Raw genomic sequence first — 17,230 nt, forward strand, 5'->3', positions numbered from 1 at the left:
GGTTTTCAAAATTAAGACTACTATACAACTTTTTAAAGGCCGTTGTAAGTTTCAAAATCAGCCAGTATTCTCTAATATATCAATTTAAGGCAGTATGGCTATTATGACATAAGATGTGTAAATCAAGTGTGAGCTCAGTAACTACTTAGGGTTTACAGATAGGGGGTGTGTTTCTATAGGAAGGCACTAATGTTCAGTAGTGCTTCCACATGGATAAAGCATTGACTCGAGCCCTGGTATGTTTTTTAACTGATGTCTCTAATATAATAACTTGCATAAAGTTTTCATTTTAAGTTGATGGTAACATACAATTAAAAGTCCATTTTGGAAATCTTTTGAGAGTTATAGCACAAGTAGTTCAGGGTCCCAGAGGAAAGTCCACCTAAATTTTATCCTCTATTTTATATATATATATATATATATATATATATATGAAAAATACAATTGAAATTATACAAATATAAGCACTTTTCAGGGTGTGAAAAGAACTAGATCACAGCAAAGAACTAGATCAAATCTCCTGGACTCCAAGCAGCTTTCCATAACAGACCTGCATGCTGTGTTGCAATATTACCCTTATGCACCTAATTTACTGTTGAAATCCAACTCCCCTAACTTTTAGTACCATATTGGAAGGGTTCCTGAAATTGAGCTGCAGACATGAGGTATCTGCTTTTCCCCTCATGCCACCTGCTGCTGGTGTGGCTCACTCTCTGAATGTGCCTTTTAGTTTCCAAGACATCCCATGGTGGGGACTCCAGCACCATGGAAATAGTTGCCTGGGAACCCTCTACTCCTAGGAAAGTCCACCTGAGGACTTACCTAGGAGACCCCTGTGTGTGTGAGGTTCTGGTTGACTTTTGTATCTAGATGCCTCAAATGAGTACACCCCTTAGTCCATCTGACAAGAGGAAGTGAGTACATGATGGCAACCCACAGCCAGACTGTTCTGTGTGTCTATGGGACTGTAAACCAACATTTTAGCTGCAAAGGACCTCTCAACTGATGTGAAACACTGGTGTGAAATAAACACTGCCAACCTTACTTGTACTATGTACTGTTTTTTTCCTTGCTAAAATATTTCCAGCTATGTACACAAGACCTACAGCTTAAATAATTTGATAATAATATAAAACTCTTCTTTTTAGTACAGGTTATATCTCGAGGTGCTAGTATATATAACTACCCAGTTTTGGACATTTTGTAGATGTACAATTTACCTTTGACAATGGATTTCAGATCCCTTGACTCTACTGTGCAGTAAAGAGAAACTAGTCATTTATTTTTGGTTTAGATCACAAAGCACTTTCGTAACATCTTTTAAAGGCTGATATTGTAAAGGAATAAATGCAATTAAAATAGAAATGTATATAATTGTAACAGAAAACAAGAAAAGGTTAAAATGAATTGTGGTTCAGCTTATGGTAGACGACCGAATTCCAACAGAGACCCTTATATCACTAGGCCATGTCTCCCTCTGGGAAACAGGCATTTTCGCTGTAAAGACTCAATATCTTAGACACAACATGAAAGTCAAAATATTACTTTGAAATTAAGAAAGATAATTACATTGAAAATTATAACAATTACCTGAAAACGTGAAGATGGTGGAGTTCTATGTTTGGTATTGAAAGAAGAGAAGAGTCCTTTAACCACCGACCCTGGATCACCATCTGAACCAGATTGGTGATATTCAGGGCAGTCACCAGCCAGCCCTGGTTTGCAGCCACATCCAGCATTGCCTGAACAGGGGGAAAAATGCACGTATTACAAGAATACCATGGCACTTGCCCTCTCCATTGGGGATCTCATGTTAACTTTATCAGAAGACAAACATAAAATAATAAGGATTATACCTCTAAATGACTATAATCAAAATAGAAACCAGAAAGTAAACCACAGTTGGATTGGAAGGAACAAATCAAAACTCTCATAGCATTTGTTGCACATTTTTTCCTATAAAGTACCACATTTTTAGCTTTTCTTAGGGTAGCAAATATAGCCAGGTAAGACTGGTAACCAGTAATAAAACAAAGAAAAGCCCAGTGTACTTTAAGAACAAACACGTATATAATTCACTGTATCAAGAGCATTAGAAGCAGCATCTAAAGGGTAAAGCTCAGGAAGTCTTTTCCAAATTTAATATTAATAATGGTAAGATAACAGGCCTTCTTGCCAAAAATTTATTTTCACCCCAAAGCAGGCTGGAAGGCAGAGCCCTGGTTTTCAATGAAAATAATACACTACATACTTACAAATGGGGCAATTGCCAGTGGTACAAGTGGAATGATGAGAAGCTATTCATATTAGTCTATACATTTAATCTAATGTTTTATGGACAAACAAACGGCTGCATTTGCCTAAGGCAAAACTAAACAGTGAAATCTTCTTTAAACAAAGGAGAAGTTTACACAGGCAAAGCTATTTCAATTAAATTAGATTCTGGAGAATGCTGACTTAAAGACACATAAGTTAATATCATGATCTGAGGCAGCTACTTTATACAGTTTTAGGAGTGTACTCTCTTGTTTTGGGAAATGAAGATATGAAAATAAGAAGAAATTCTATACGCCTAGTAAATGCTGAAAATGACAGTATAATGGTAAACAGCTCAGTACCAGGAAAATATTTATAAAATGTTGTATAAATTTATTAGAACATTTTTGGAAATAATTTCTAAGGCATATTATGCTAGTAAAATTAATTCATCATGCTATTTAGTACTACTGAGGCAGACATATTTTCCTCCTAAGTTTTGCGTTTCCTATTCTGTGTCCTCTAATTTAACAAAAAGTGAAACCTGTTTAAAAAACACCTGGCTAAACCAATCTGTTGTCTTTCTATATACATTACACGAACATGGATCAATAGTTCTGGCTATCATGATTAATGCGATGAAGTGGTCAAACTGGGTTTTAGCACCTGTAAGTCAACCATATATGATAAAGCTTCATGTTGGTATAATAGATACCTTTATATGTGTGTATATCAATGTGTATACATGTAAGAATGTACATGTTTATCAATTTAGGGAAATCCGTTTCCATTCTTCCATTTCTCTGTAGAGCTGATTAAAATGCTTTGCCTTTCTCTGAAGTATATGACAAACGGATTGTGACCAAAAAAAAAAAAAAAAAAAAAAGTATTAGTTCACAAGTAACAGTTCCTGATTTATGTAAGGGAAGAGAAAGAAAAAAAAAAGAAATGAATAATTATATCTAACGCAGTATGATGGTGGTGTTAGAAGTTGTAATGTGGGGTAACTATGGCGCTTTTACTTGTGATTTTACATTATAGCTTGACTGGAAATAAATTCCAGACCAAGAGCTCACATACAAGAAGAGCTGGATGGATGGACCATATGTTTTTAACTTTGAAGTTTTCATGATGAAGTTGAAAGATTTCATAAAATTTATGAGCATTCCCCACAATTTTTCATTGTATGATCCAGATGTGAAAATGTACAAAATCATGCAAAGTGATTGCTTACATGAAGTAAATGAAAAGCCATGTCATGAATTGAAAACTATTATTTCTCTCATTTTAATTTAGAGAAAAGGCAGGAAGGGAGATAAAAAATCTGGGATGAAAAAATGTTTTGCAACTACCCAAAGTGGTGAATGAAATGATGCTCTCTGCTCCATCACTCCCTAGTTGCTCCCCACCCTCCACCCCTATCACTGTCTTAGTGCAGACCTTCATTAACTCTCACCTGGAATAATCTAACCAGCCCTTTAGTCTCATTCTCATCTAATTTTTCTTCTATCCATATTTTATATGGTTACCAAAGTAAATCGTTAGAGAGGTAAGAAGGATCATGTTATTCATCTGCTCAAATTTCTTCAATGGCCTTGTACTACATAGAGGACAAAGCTAGTGCTTTTCTGCCTGACAGTTTTGGTCTGTGATCTAGCTGGTCCTGGCTTTTCACCCTGGCCCGTTCCTCCCTGTACCCCTGATATAGCAATACTAAATAAATGACTGCTATTTATCCACATTTGCCCTTGCACTTAATGTTCTCTTTTTGTAAATCCTACTCTATCTACCTGTTTTCCTGGGAAATTTTGATTCATCCTTCAAGTCTATCTCAAATGCTACTTCTTACTGTGAAGTCTCCTTGATTTTCCAGATGGACTGTAGATATTTCTTTCTTTTCCTTTGTGTCTGATGTTCTTGATGCATGACTCTGTTATCCTATTGTGATTCTCTGTTTACACATCTGTCCTTTTAACTATAGACTTCTTGATGGCAAGAATCAAGAAATATTCTGTTACCTCTAGCCCAGTGCACTGAAGAAATATGTTTTGTGAAGGAATATTGGCAAAAATCCAATTAAAATGATTATAACAACATTCTGCCTAAGTTATTGCACACAGTCCCTGCAGCTCAGGACAAACTGGAGGATGTGGGCTTGGATCTCAGGGTGAGCAAGCAAGCCAATGTTACTGTTCCCAGGTGCATACCTAAAGAAACTAAGGTGAAGGGATGGTCCAGGTAAATGGACTTGAGGGTCCTGATAGGTTGTACTGACATATCTCTGCATGACTGAGCCTAGGATGGATTCTCTGTGTCTTTTATAGCAGTCTTTCTGATAGACAAAGCCTAATAGGTATCTGCTCCTCCCCCGAGTGGGGCTGACTTTGGCAGCAGCTAGAGATCATGGCTCAGTTCCCCAACTCACCTCAAAGTCCCTTATAGAGATCTAATGCTCAACAACAAAGGTGGTTTTGTACATTGAGGAGCTATAACTCTGGACATTCTTCAGCTTAGCATTAACATTAGGCAAATACTTAATCCCTCTTTACCTCACATCTACTTTCTAACTTGGCATGCTACTCACAGGACAAAATTAAGATGATTCTAAGTGTAGGGGAAAAAAGGATGGGCACTGACTCTGTTTGAAGCTTTCTCCTACTAAGTTGGAATGAACTCCAGTTGATTGTTGATTGAGAATTCTTTGTCATTTCCAGCTGTGACATAATGGAAATATAATTTCTAGCACTGTATTTATAAAATCATGCCACACTTAAAACCTTATCATAATTAGTAGAAACTGTGGAGCTGTCATTTGTTTATAGGAGAACAGGTGATGAGTTTGGTTTTTAACATTGTAACTGAGGTGCCACTAGGAAGCCAGTTGAAGAGTCTAGGTAAGAACTCAAGAACTTCTGAGTACTTGGCTTTATGCCAAGTAAAACAAAAAACAATTGGTAAAACAATAACAACTATAGGCTGTAAAAATCAACTCCACTCTTCACTCCTACAAACAACAATGAAAAAATCAGAGTTTAGAAATTGGACACTCTGGAAGAATTTTTTAGGTTCTAGGAGTCCTGGAGTCCAAAGGCATGCTTTATGACTTGAATACAACTCATGCCCTGAACGTTTATTTTGAATCAATTTCAAGAATTCCCTAAGCATATCAGGCTTGGTCTTAGTATTTAAATTCAACCACATTTTCACAGTGGTGCTATTACTTCTGCACAGGACAGATTTATCCAAACAGAGAGCTATTTTCTTGTCTTCTGCTACTGTAGAGTATACTTAAAAATGCAAGCTTGACATCTCTCTCTATATATTATGGCTAATAAAATTTCATTCAATTATTAAAAGTCACAAACAGTGACTTACACAGTTAAAGTCAAGCTGTATAGACAGTATGCATATATGAGGAAAATATTTGTATAATGGTGCACAGACTATAAAACACTTGTAAATACTTCACCCTGAATCCATAACAATACCAAGTATGAGGCAGGCATTGATACCATCCTCCTCTCACAGATGGAGAAACTGAAGCTTACAGGAGTTCAGTGGCTATGTAATCACACCAGTCAGAAGTGAAATTAAGACGTGATCTTGGTTTTCCAATCAATTACCTGTGTTCATTACACTATATTCTATTACCTTTGGATGATTTACATTGACCTTGGCTTGTTCCTTTTCTTTTTTTTAAAGTAGGCTCCACACCCAACATGGGACTTTGAACTCACGCCCCCTGAGATTCTGAGTCACATGCTCTACTTACTGAGTCAGCCAGATGCCCCTAGCCTGTCTCATTTCAAGACAGATTTAAAGTGGTTTACATCTAACCTTTCCCTCCTTCATAACAGAAAAATAAAAATTCCAGACAAAATAATTAGGCATTTAATCAATTACTGTCTCTGTATGCATTTCATTAACACAATTCTTGAAAACTTAAAAATTTTAAAGTAATTTGAATCTTTCATTTGGTTATAAGTACATCTTAATATTTGATATGCAGGCATTACATATCTTTTGGAATCCAACTGAATTCTGGATTTAAATAGTTCCAGGGTAATAGAAGAACTTTGGGTACTGTGACTGAATTAAAATCAACCTCATTGCAAGGAAACAGAATTGCTGACCACCAAAAGCAAAACTATCATTCAATATACATCGAGGTATTAAAGGCAGATAATAAGATGAAGCTCTAAGGCCCATTATTTAAAATTTTGTAAATTTATTTGAAAAGTCTGTGGACTAGTCCTCAGTGTCAACAAGACTCTGGCTGTAGAGTATACATATGGAGCAGGAGAGATAATGCACCAGCTCCTCTATCCACAGCTCCCTTAGCATTCTGACTTATAACTTCTTTTCTTCCTCCCTTTATCCTTTCCTCTCTTTAAGGAACTTTTCCTCTTTTTTTTTTAAAACTAAGATTTTAATTTATTTATTCATGAGACACACACACACACACACACACACACACACACACACACACACACACACAGGCAGAGGGAGAAGCAGGCTCCATGCAGGGATCCCGAAGTGGGACTCGATCCCGGGTCTCCAGGATCAGGCCCTGGGCTGAAGGCGGCGCTAAACTGCTGAGCTGCCCAGGAACTTTTCCTCTTTTTCCTCACATCTCCTGCTAGTCATTTTTGTGTATCTAGAGGAAGAGTAGGGACTGTAACAATCACATGAAAATAAGATCATGACAAAGGTTGAAAGGGCTAGATAATGTTGCTACTTCTGTTCAAATTAGATGACATAAAGTTAATAATACATTGACAGGGTTTCAGAGAAAGATTTATTTAGTCTGGAATGGTAGAAAAAGATTTTTGGGGACGCCTGGGTGGCTCAGCGGTTGAGCACCTGCCCCTGGCTCAGGGCATGATCTGAGTTCTCAGGATCAAGTCCCACATCAGGCTCCCTGCCTGGAGCCTGCTTCTCCCTCTGTCTACATCTCTTTCTCTCTGTGTGTCTTTCACGAGTAAATAAATAAAATCCTAAAAAAAAAAAAAGATTTTTGTTAATTTATAGAAGTCAAGTTACTATTTATGAAATGTCATGAGAGTGCAAAAATACTATGGAAAGATCATCAAAAACAATGAAAGTCTGTGAAATTCAGAGCCAAGAGGAGTCTAAGGAGACATGACAACCAAATGTAATGTGGTAATTTGAATGGGATCCTAGAAAAGAAAAAGGACATTAAGTAAACTAAAGAATTCTAAGTACTGACTTTAGTTCATAATAACATATCACTATTGGTTCACTAATTGTGACAAATGTACCATATTAATGTAAGATGCTAATAATAGAGGAAAACTGGGTGTGGGATATATAGGCTCTCTCTGCAACTTTTCTGCACATCTAAAACTGTTCTAAAATAAAAAGTTTATTAAAAAAACACTCTGGAAATTCATTTTAAGCAGCTTGTTAAAACATTAGTTGTGAGACATCTGCTAGAAGATGCACTATGTAGTTCAAGAGCTCCCAGAAGTTTTACAATGATGGGAAAACCTGGGGAAAAAAAAAAAAAAAGCTTTCTTGACAGAAAGGCATACTCCTTTAAAGGTTCAGGTCAGTTGCAAGAAATGATACAATATTTTGTCAATAATTAAAGTGCTATAAGTACATTTATAAGAATCTTTTTCAATAGCAACAGTTGTGCACTGTAACTTTCTCCTGAACTTTCACCCCCAGAAGGTTAGCATTCAGGAAGCTCAGCTGCTGTCTAACAAACTTAATTAATCAAAAAGTCATTTCCGAGCTGTAACTATGAGTAAAAGCGCTTCAAGTGTGCTAGCAAGCCTACAAGTTAATCAAAATGCTAATGCAGTACAAATTAAAGTTGTGATTAACATTTCACAGTAGCTGCTTAAGTGAGTTGATCACACAAATGGGTTAAGCATTACTCATTTCCTATAGCCCCAACCGGGAAAAGGGTTGTTATGTGGGTATGAGGAGAGGAGCTGGGGGTAGAAGGACCCTTCATAATAGCATCACATCATCAATAAACCATCACCAAATTGTCATACAAAAGCTTACAGGTAGAGTCACCCAGGGGGAAATAGCCTTCCAAATTATATTATAGTCCTTGAAGGCAGATTGACTGTAAATCCACAAGAATAAGTAAAGGTGTTTAACACCTCAAAATCCACACATTTGTGTTAGTTTTGGAAATGTGACATGCATCAGCTCTGTGTTGCTTCTTGGTGGGTGGGGAGGGGGAGGGGTGGAAGTGGTACTTTGTTTTAAGTGTTGTTTCCCATGTTCTACTGAGGAATTAAAATGTACCTTTGACACATGAAAAAATAACCACTAACTGGATAATGATTCATTTTTTTAGTAAGTTTTTAATTCCAGTGTGGTTAACATATGGTGCTATATTAGTTTCAGATGTACAGTACAGTGATTCACCTGGATGGTAATTCTGCACCATGGTCTGGATCTTTGCATTTGGGAGAATAATCATTCAAGATTAAGTTCATTTAGAATTACTTGCTTTTAAATAGTCATCCATTAATAAAACTTCATCAGGCTTCCATGGCAAGATATGAGCTCCTGGAAGGCTTGCCAGGAAAGCAGCCTGAATTAGACTTCCTTGTCTCCATGAATTTGATAAGGTCACACTAATGTTTACAATAAACAGACTACATTTGTTGGTAGACAATACATATTTGGCAGATAATCTCAAAAACATTGGAGAATCCGCACATAATAAATTTCCCTTTTTAATCCTCTCTGAATAAAGAACTAGAAGGGAAAAAGTGAAATATTTATTCATTTCATTCACCATGATATACTGACGCGTACCATATGCCAAGGATTATGTCCAAGTCACCTTGCCAGTGACATTAAAAATAGTTATTGATAAGGTTCCAGCCTACTTTGGATGATGCAAAATCTTCTAAATATATGCTTATAACATTAATGTTCCTTGAAATATATCCATAAAACAGATGTATTTAAAACTCAATAGTGTAATTTTCATCTTAGGATCCTTTAAAGACTTGAGTTGCAGCAATTAACTATCTTTTTTTAACTCTTTAGAGATTGCTAAATATGTATAATCCAATTTTGGAAGTCTAGAAATTATTTACCAATAATCCATCCATCTTTTTCTCAAAATGATCTGAAGAAGCTTTCTGAAGTCTATTATGCTATACTGTCCACTTAAAGATAATCTTTTCATTTGGTCTAAGTAGAAGCATTTAAAAGTGTGAAAGGATTCTAAGAATATACAGAAGATTTTATCTACCATTTGCTATATCAAAACATTTCTTATAAGTATTGGATTAAAGATTTGACCAAGTACTTCTTTTGTTAAGCTTAGAAACACCTGGCCTATTTTCACTGCTAACTGTATTTGACTCTATGATTCTAAAACTGGTTCACTTCATCAACACTGACATTCTTCAATACATTGACAACCCACTGAGCATGTGCTTAGTGCACCCGTAGGTAAATACTCCTCAAAGGTTACATTAGTCTTCCCCCATGGCGGTTTTATCTACTGGCATCATCAAATATTTCCATGCTTTTTAATCTACTACAAATGGTAATCATTTTGTTAATGGAAATATAGACCCAGGTATAGTTATAGTATTTCTCAGTTAAAATTGAGTCAATGAAAAAATATTCATATCATTACATCACTTCTTCCCTTATCATATTCCTTCCTGTTCTCATACTTGAATACATACATACACACATATCTTAAGTTTATCAATTCAATTCTCTTAAGAATAGATAGAAAATGTAATGTGTTTTCAGAATAGATGTGGGTTAAGGAAAAAACAGTGATTATTTGAAATGTAATGTGCTTTAAGTTTGTCAGAAAAGGTTTACAGAGGTACAGATGTCAAATTATTGCTGAAATTTGAGCTAAACAACAATTTCACCAATAAACTTTTAGGGATTTGTTTTTGCAAATTTAAGAAGGCTCTCTGGGTGAAGAAAAGTATATGTATCTATTCAATTCATATATTTCCTCCCCTTCATTTTTGACTAGCACCATTTATGACCATGTTAGATGATAACTAGACTATTGTGATCATTTTGCAATGTATACAAGTGTCAAATGAAAGAAGCCAAGAACCTAACCTAGACAGGGTAGGCAAACTTTGAAGAATGAAAGAGAAACATATAATGTGTGTACGTGTGTTTTAATAGGAATGTATGCGTAGGTTGTTCTAGTACGCATATACTATATTACAGGTTTTTCGTAATAACGAAATTATTCTTAATTACGAAATTACGGTGGCATTACTCCTTCCCTCGATGGTTGTATCAGCAATCTGAACCTTCCTCCATTATTTCCAATTTTTGTAGTTTTAGGGGAGAATGTGGGAGAGGTAAATGGTTAACTCACTGGTATATCTAGAATAATATAAAAACCTCAAGAAAGAGCATAAGCAGTTGATATAAAAAAGGCAAAGAGCATATCTACTGGACGCTGTAGGATGATACAATAAAGTAATTACAAATATCAACCATGTTAACAAGTTGCTCTTAGAAACTGGTTAAAATAATTATGGATTGTTGAAGGGAGCTAGAGTAAATAAGAGGAGGTGATTTGTGTATATATAGAAGGGAGTGATGAATTATAAATATTATTCATGGCCCAGCGGGAATCCTTGGTTTTTAAAAAAAGTGGATATTCCTGTAAAGTTCTCATTTTTAAAACAAATTCTGACTAGACCATGAGTACAATTTTTAAATTCATCCTTATAGGACAAAGGGAACCTGGTGATATATACCTTTATTATGTATACTGTATGCTGAAAATTGTTTTTCTTTTTGTTGTGATCTTGGGAAGATTACTTAGTGTTCATCTGTAAAATGAGGATAATTGTACTACTTCATTAGACTATGATAATGAATGCAGTGCACAGCAAGTAGAACAGAGCCTGGTACAAAGAAAAGTTCTCAAAAACTGTTCAGCACTATCATTGTTAATGATGGTCTGCCTTAGGGGCCCATCATCATATAGTGATTTTTTTGTTGTGGCATGCAGGGATAGTGCACAATTCCCCAAATAATTCTGGTCGAATTTGGTATTTATATATGTTAATTCCAATTTAAATTTGGAAGCAAAGCTCTCCAGATATCTTTCTAACTAACCTACAGTCACATATCTGTGTGTGTGTGCGTGTGTGTATCTTCTTTCATGAGATCGCAGAATCATCTTATCGTCTTTAAAGGCACTGATGCTAAAAGTCCTTTAAAATAAATATCAAAATGCACACAGATATTTTGATCTATTAAATTCAGGCTGCAGCAGCATTAGCTGACAGGTCAATCTATCATCTGCCGCATCTGCAAGAAACTTTCCCAAATAACCTAGTAACCTGACAGCACAATCACACTTTGAAGCACACAGCCCTCTGGTTCTCCGCTCACTGAGTCAGCTCCTCCAGCCCGGGCTTCCCTTTTTCTGTGAAACACCTGAAAGCATTCAATCACTGGGAAGTTTTGCTATAAATACCAAACAGGAGGTAGTGGGAGTGACTAAGCTATAAACTGGTAGCCTTTTGCTATTTGGCTCACTATTGTATTTAGATAGTTTTCATTTAAATGTGGATGATTTTAAAGATTTTACTTTTAAGTAAAAATGAGATGACTAATGTAAAGACTTATGGCACTTCTTAGAAAAGATCAGAGATAACAGATCAGGATTTAAAGTCCTGGTATTTCCACTGGTTTCAGTATGGACTGCCTTGACAAATCACATTTAACAAAGTTATTTAACTTCTCTAAACATCAATTTCTTCCTCTCTTGATTAAAACAAAACAAAACAAAACAAACAAACAACCACAACAACAACAAAAAAACAAAACAGCAGAGAGGTAATCAAAAGACATCAACCAGACATCAGCAGTTCTCACTTTGCTGTCAAATTTGGAAAATTTAGGCAAGTCAGTTTAATTTTTGAAACTTCTTATTTGTAATCTTCTCATAAAGGCTAAAAAACATAAAATTTTCCTTTAGTACATCCAATACAGAAAGGATGTCATTTCACTTATGATATTTTACAAGTATATATTACAGTCAACATGATCAAGAAGAGGGTTTCAAAGGTGAAATAGCAAGAATAATCAACTCTATAATCACTCAATCTACAAATGAAAATATTTTAAGCAGATTTTAAAAACAGATATGCACAATTTTTACTTTTATTTTTGTTCAGTGGGATGGAAATGGAGATACTAATAACAGTAACATATTAAAAGGAATCATTACAAAAACACCTCAAACCAAACCAAGAAAAGAAAGACACAAATGACTTTGATATAGAATTTCAAATGAGTATGAGAAGGGAGGGCAGGCTGTGTGTGAGTATGAGAAGGGAGGGCAGGCTGTGTATATTCTGATCTCCAACAGGGAAACAGGACTACACAACTATATATTTTTTTTTTTTGTGAAGGATTCCTTCAGATATGGGTAGTCAAGACTAGAGAGTTTTCATAATCTAAATGATGATTCATATAAAAGGTATGTTTCTATAAAATAAATAGCATAAAAAAGCTTTAGAGTAAATGACTATGATAAAACAAGGAAATAAAAGAACTACTAAGAATAAGAATACTAAACTAGACCTATTTCCTTGAGTTCTCAAATCATTGTTTAATTTATAAACATTAACTAACACCCTATTCTTGTAAGGTGTTATTTTTTTTTTTCAGACACGAGGGGTTAAGTGACTTGCCTTGTACCTTATACTAAAATAAGAGCTGAGCTGAATTTATGGTAAGAGCTGGTGGCTCAGAGTCCCACAGAGAGGCCACAAGGTCATGCTGATATTCCATGAGGGCAATAGTATAATTTTCAATCAGCCAGCAGGGCTGCAGCTTGGAAAACTGCTTGAACCAATACTTTTTAAGGCCAATAATAGTCACATTATCAAACGAGAAGAACAGGGTACAATGATAAAACTGTCAATAAGACACAGAAAATTTTACCAACTCCTGATTTTCTTCCCCAAATTCCCATTGGCAACCCTAATATTCTTTTCTCTTCCTGGCATGTTTACTTTTAACACAATCTTATAAATTTCAGAAATGAGAGGATTTAGGATACCAAGCTTGTTGCCATCTTTTTATAACTTTTTTTTTTTTACTAACGTGGCTTCTGAAAAGCCAACTCAATATTTAAGGTGATCATAACTAATAATTTATAATAAAATTCTACCACAATGTCTGACTATAGTGGAGTCATTAAATAAACTATGACCTTCACATGAAGAAATATAGTGCAGCCATTAGAAATTATGTTGAGAAAAACATTAGTGTTAAAGAATATTTAGTGTTATAAATTTAAAAAGTTTATAAAATAACATGATGAAAATCTACAAAAGAAAAAACTGAGAGAGCAAGTATGTATATGTATAAATGTACAAAGAAAAAGAGCTTTTGAGTTTCCAGGGGCAAAAAGGAACAAAACACAACTATAGTACTCTAGCTAGTAAATTTGGTTTTTGTAGGGAAAAGGGTTAGTAATTCTAAAATGACACCAGGAGTATGCTAGGATTGAGGAAATAGTAAATATGTTTTGATTAATGAGAGGTTTCTTATAGGTGGAGAAAGGAGTTATAAATTTAAAAATAAGAGAAAAAAATTTAAAGACCTTCTACAAATCAATATCCCCAAAACAAATAATCCAATTCAAAATGTGCAGAAGACATGAATATACATTTTTTCAAAGAAAACATAGAGATGGCCAAAAAACACATGAAAAGATGCTCATCATCACTTATCATCAGGGAAATTCAAATCAAAACTACAATGCAGTATCACCTTACACCTTTCAGAATGGCTAAGGTCAATAACAAGAGAAACAACAGGTGTTGGTGAGGTTGTGGAGAAAAAGTAACCTTCTTGCAGTGTGGTGGGAAGGCAAACTGGTGGAGCCACTGTGGAAAACAGTATGGAGTTTCATCAAAATGTTAAAAATAGGGATCCCTGGGTGGCACAGCAGATTAGTGCCTGCCTTTGGCCCAGGGTGTGATCCTGGAGTCCCAGGATCGAGTCCCACATCAGGCTCCCTGCATGGAGCCTGCTTCTCTTCTCCCTTTGCCTGTGTCTCTGCCTCTCTCTCGGTGTCTCTCATGAATAAATAAATAAAATCTTTAAAAAAATGTTGAAAATAGAACTCTATGATCCAGCAATCACACTACTGAGTATTTGCCCAAGGAATACAGAAACACTAATTCATAGGGATACATGTACCCCTATGTTTACAGCAGCATTATCTACAATGGCCAAGAGTATTCATGGATAGATGAATGGATAAAGAAGATGTGGCATATGTGTGTATATGTCTTCCTAGAGGGGTAAAGCATGTGCTGGTTACAAAAGGCTGTCAAAAAATGCATGTGTTTATTATAGCCTTACCTTTAATAATTCCTGAAAGTTTGTACTTATTCTTGAAAGTTTGTACTTATTCTATTTTATGAAATATCCCTATTCTTTTAAATAACATAAAGTATTTTTCTGATAATAAAAATGTTAAAAGCTAATTTTAAAAACATTTAAGCATTTTAGAAAAGCATAAAGAAGAAATTAAAAATCACCCACAATCCTGTTACAGAGATGGCTACTGTTCACATTTTGATGGACACTATTTTGCATCTTCTTTCTAAGCATATTTGCACATATACAGATGTTCTATATACATAGAGAATTCATACATAGAATCCAAGAATGAAATTGTAATATTTTACAGCATTCTATAACTGGAAAGATACTTAGGTTATTTACAAGTCTTTAATTTTGTAAATACAGTATCTCCATGTACCTCCCTATACACAGACTCTATCTTAAAACACCCTAAACTTTTGGAAAATTAAAAAAAAATTTACTACAGAAATGTCCAAAAAAGATAAAATATAGAAAATCAAATCTCTTATAATCTCAATCCCTTAGGAGTACTTCTCTCCCAATCATCTCTTAGCAAATGGCAGCTCCATCCTTCCATCTGCTCAGGAAAAAAGCCCTGGAACCCTCTTTGGCTCCTCACTTTCCCTAAAAACCCCTTTCCAGTTCATCAGCAGATTCTAAGGCAGAAAAAAAAACCAAAACAAAACAGGGAACCAACCAATTCTCACCAGTTTCACACTTACCAAACTGGTCTAGCTGCCATGATTCCATGCCTAACTCTAAAGCAATCAAGATATGAAAAGTTCATTGGTAGGGTTTCAGATTCTATACTGCAACTAACCTTCAAGAAATACTGCATGTCAAGTTTTCATGTAGTGTCAGAAAAGAATATCTACAATAACCTGAAAAGGTTATAAAAATACTTCTTTACTTTTCAAACTACATATCTTTGTGAGGCTGGTTTTTCTTCATACACTTCATATATTTTTTCATAAAACATTATATTGTAACAGACTGATTGCAAAAGGAGATATATGTATGGATCTAACTGACTTCTATTAAGCTAGACATTAAAGATATTTGTAAAAATGTAAAGTAATTCCATACTTTTCACTAATTTTCTTTATTGTCCTGGAAAATATTTACTTTTCCTGAAAAATCATGTTATTTTTATTAACATATAATGGGTTTGTTATTGTTATTTTTAAATAACATAATAAATATTTCAGGATTTTTCAGTTTTAATAAATATGGTAAATATTCATAGATATAACCAACATAACCATTAGTGACCACTGCTCTAGCAGTTTGCCTCTCAAAGTAAAATCCAAAATCCTTAATGGTTTACAAACTCCCTACCTTGACCCGACTCCATTTTCTCTGAGAAAATAATCTCCATATTCCCTGTTTCTTGACTTCATTTCTAGTGCCTCTTTCCACCTTCTTTAAATGATCTCCTTTATTTTTCTTGGGCTATACCAAGTAAGTTTCTGCATGAGAGACCTGGCACTAGCTTTTCATAGTTTTTGGAGTATGCTCCCTCAGATATCTTATGGCTTACTCTCTTCTTTCAATTCTTTCTTTAATGTTACTTTATAAGCAAGATAGTCCCTGAATACATTTAAAGTAGTGCAAAACAACACTTTCCATCTTTCTCTATTATTTCCTTGATTATACTTTTATCTTTTATAAAAAGAGCAGCTTTCACCCCTTGACTTATATTGTCTTTTCCATCTCAAGTGAAAGCCCATAACAGTAGGCAATCTTTTGCTTGTTCACTGCAATATGCTCAGTACCTAGAAAAGTACCTGGCATTTACTTTTACTTTCCTTTTTTATCCAATGGATAACTAAAATCATCATCTTTTTTTTTTTAAAGATTTTATTTATTTATTCATGACACACAGAGAGAGACAGAGGCAGAGAGACAGACAGAGGGAGAAGCAGGCTCCATGCAGGGACCCCGACGTGGGACTCGATCCCGGGTCCCCAGGATCACATCCCAGGCCGAAGGCGGCACTAAACCACTGGGCCACTGGGGCTGCTCTGAAATCATAATGTTAGTGAATTTATATTTACCTTTTCCTTTGAAAATTCTTGGTTTGATTCATCAAATTTTCTCAACAACACTATGATAAAATATTTTAAATGTAAGGAAAAACAGGAGGGAAGAAGCAGAAATCATGGGAGAAAATATAGGTATTACACTTTCATACCTGACATACTCTGAGCGCTTGGTCCAAGACTGTTTTGGTATCAGTGTCATAATCTGGGCAGGGCAGCATGGTTCTGCTGAGATGCGCCTGTAGTAGGAGATGTGCTTTGGTGTGAGGGCTATCGAATGAATGAGGATTTGATTCAAGGGGAAGACATTTTGCCAGTTCACTATTCATATGATCTTCATTGTGTCTTACTGGCAAATCTGTGTATTCTTCTGCATCCTGAAAAAAAAAAAAACAGACGTACACACAGATATATATATATATATATGTATATATATATATACACACACACACACACACACACACACACAGATATATATACATATAGAAAATAATGTACTGGATCAAAAGTACAGTAATTAATGTACTTCCTAGCTTAAC

At 35.1% G+C, this 17,230-nt stretch overlaps 1 protein-coding gene across 3 annotated transcripts in view; it reads right to left on the reverse strand.

Moving 5' to 3' along the window:
- Nucleotides 1-17,230, reverse strand: part of ASCC3 (activating signal cointegrator 1 complex subunit 3) — a 340,865-nt gene that overhangs the window by 7,894 nt on the left and 315,741 nt on the right. For all 3 annotated transcript variants that reach the window (XM_026002925.2, XM_026002927.2, XM_026002926.2), the window contains exons 37-38: nucleotides 16,844-17,068; nucleotides 1,591-1,742 (exon numbers count right to left, since the gene is read on the reverse strand). In XM_026002925.2, the coding sequence (XP_025858710.2) occupies nucleotides 1,591-1,742; nucleotides 16,844-17,068 (377 nt within the window). The remainder of the gene's footprint in view (nucleotides 1-1,590; nucleotides 1,743-16,843; nucleotides 17,069-17,230) is intronic.

The sequence above is a fragment of the Vulpes vulpes genome, chromosome 1 (genome assembly GCF_048418805.1).
Source record: "Vulpes vulpes isolate BD-2025 chromosome 1, VulVul3, whole genome shotgun sequence".
NCBI classification, from domain to species: Eukaryota; Metazoa; Chordata; class Mammalia; order Carnivora; family Canidae; genus Vulpes; species Vulpes vulpes.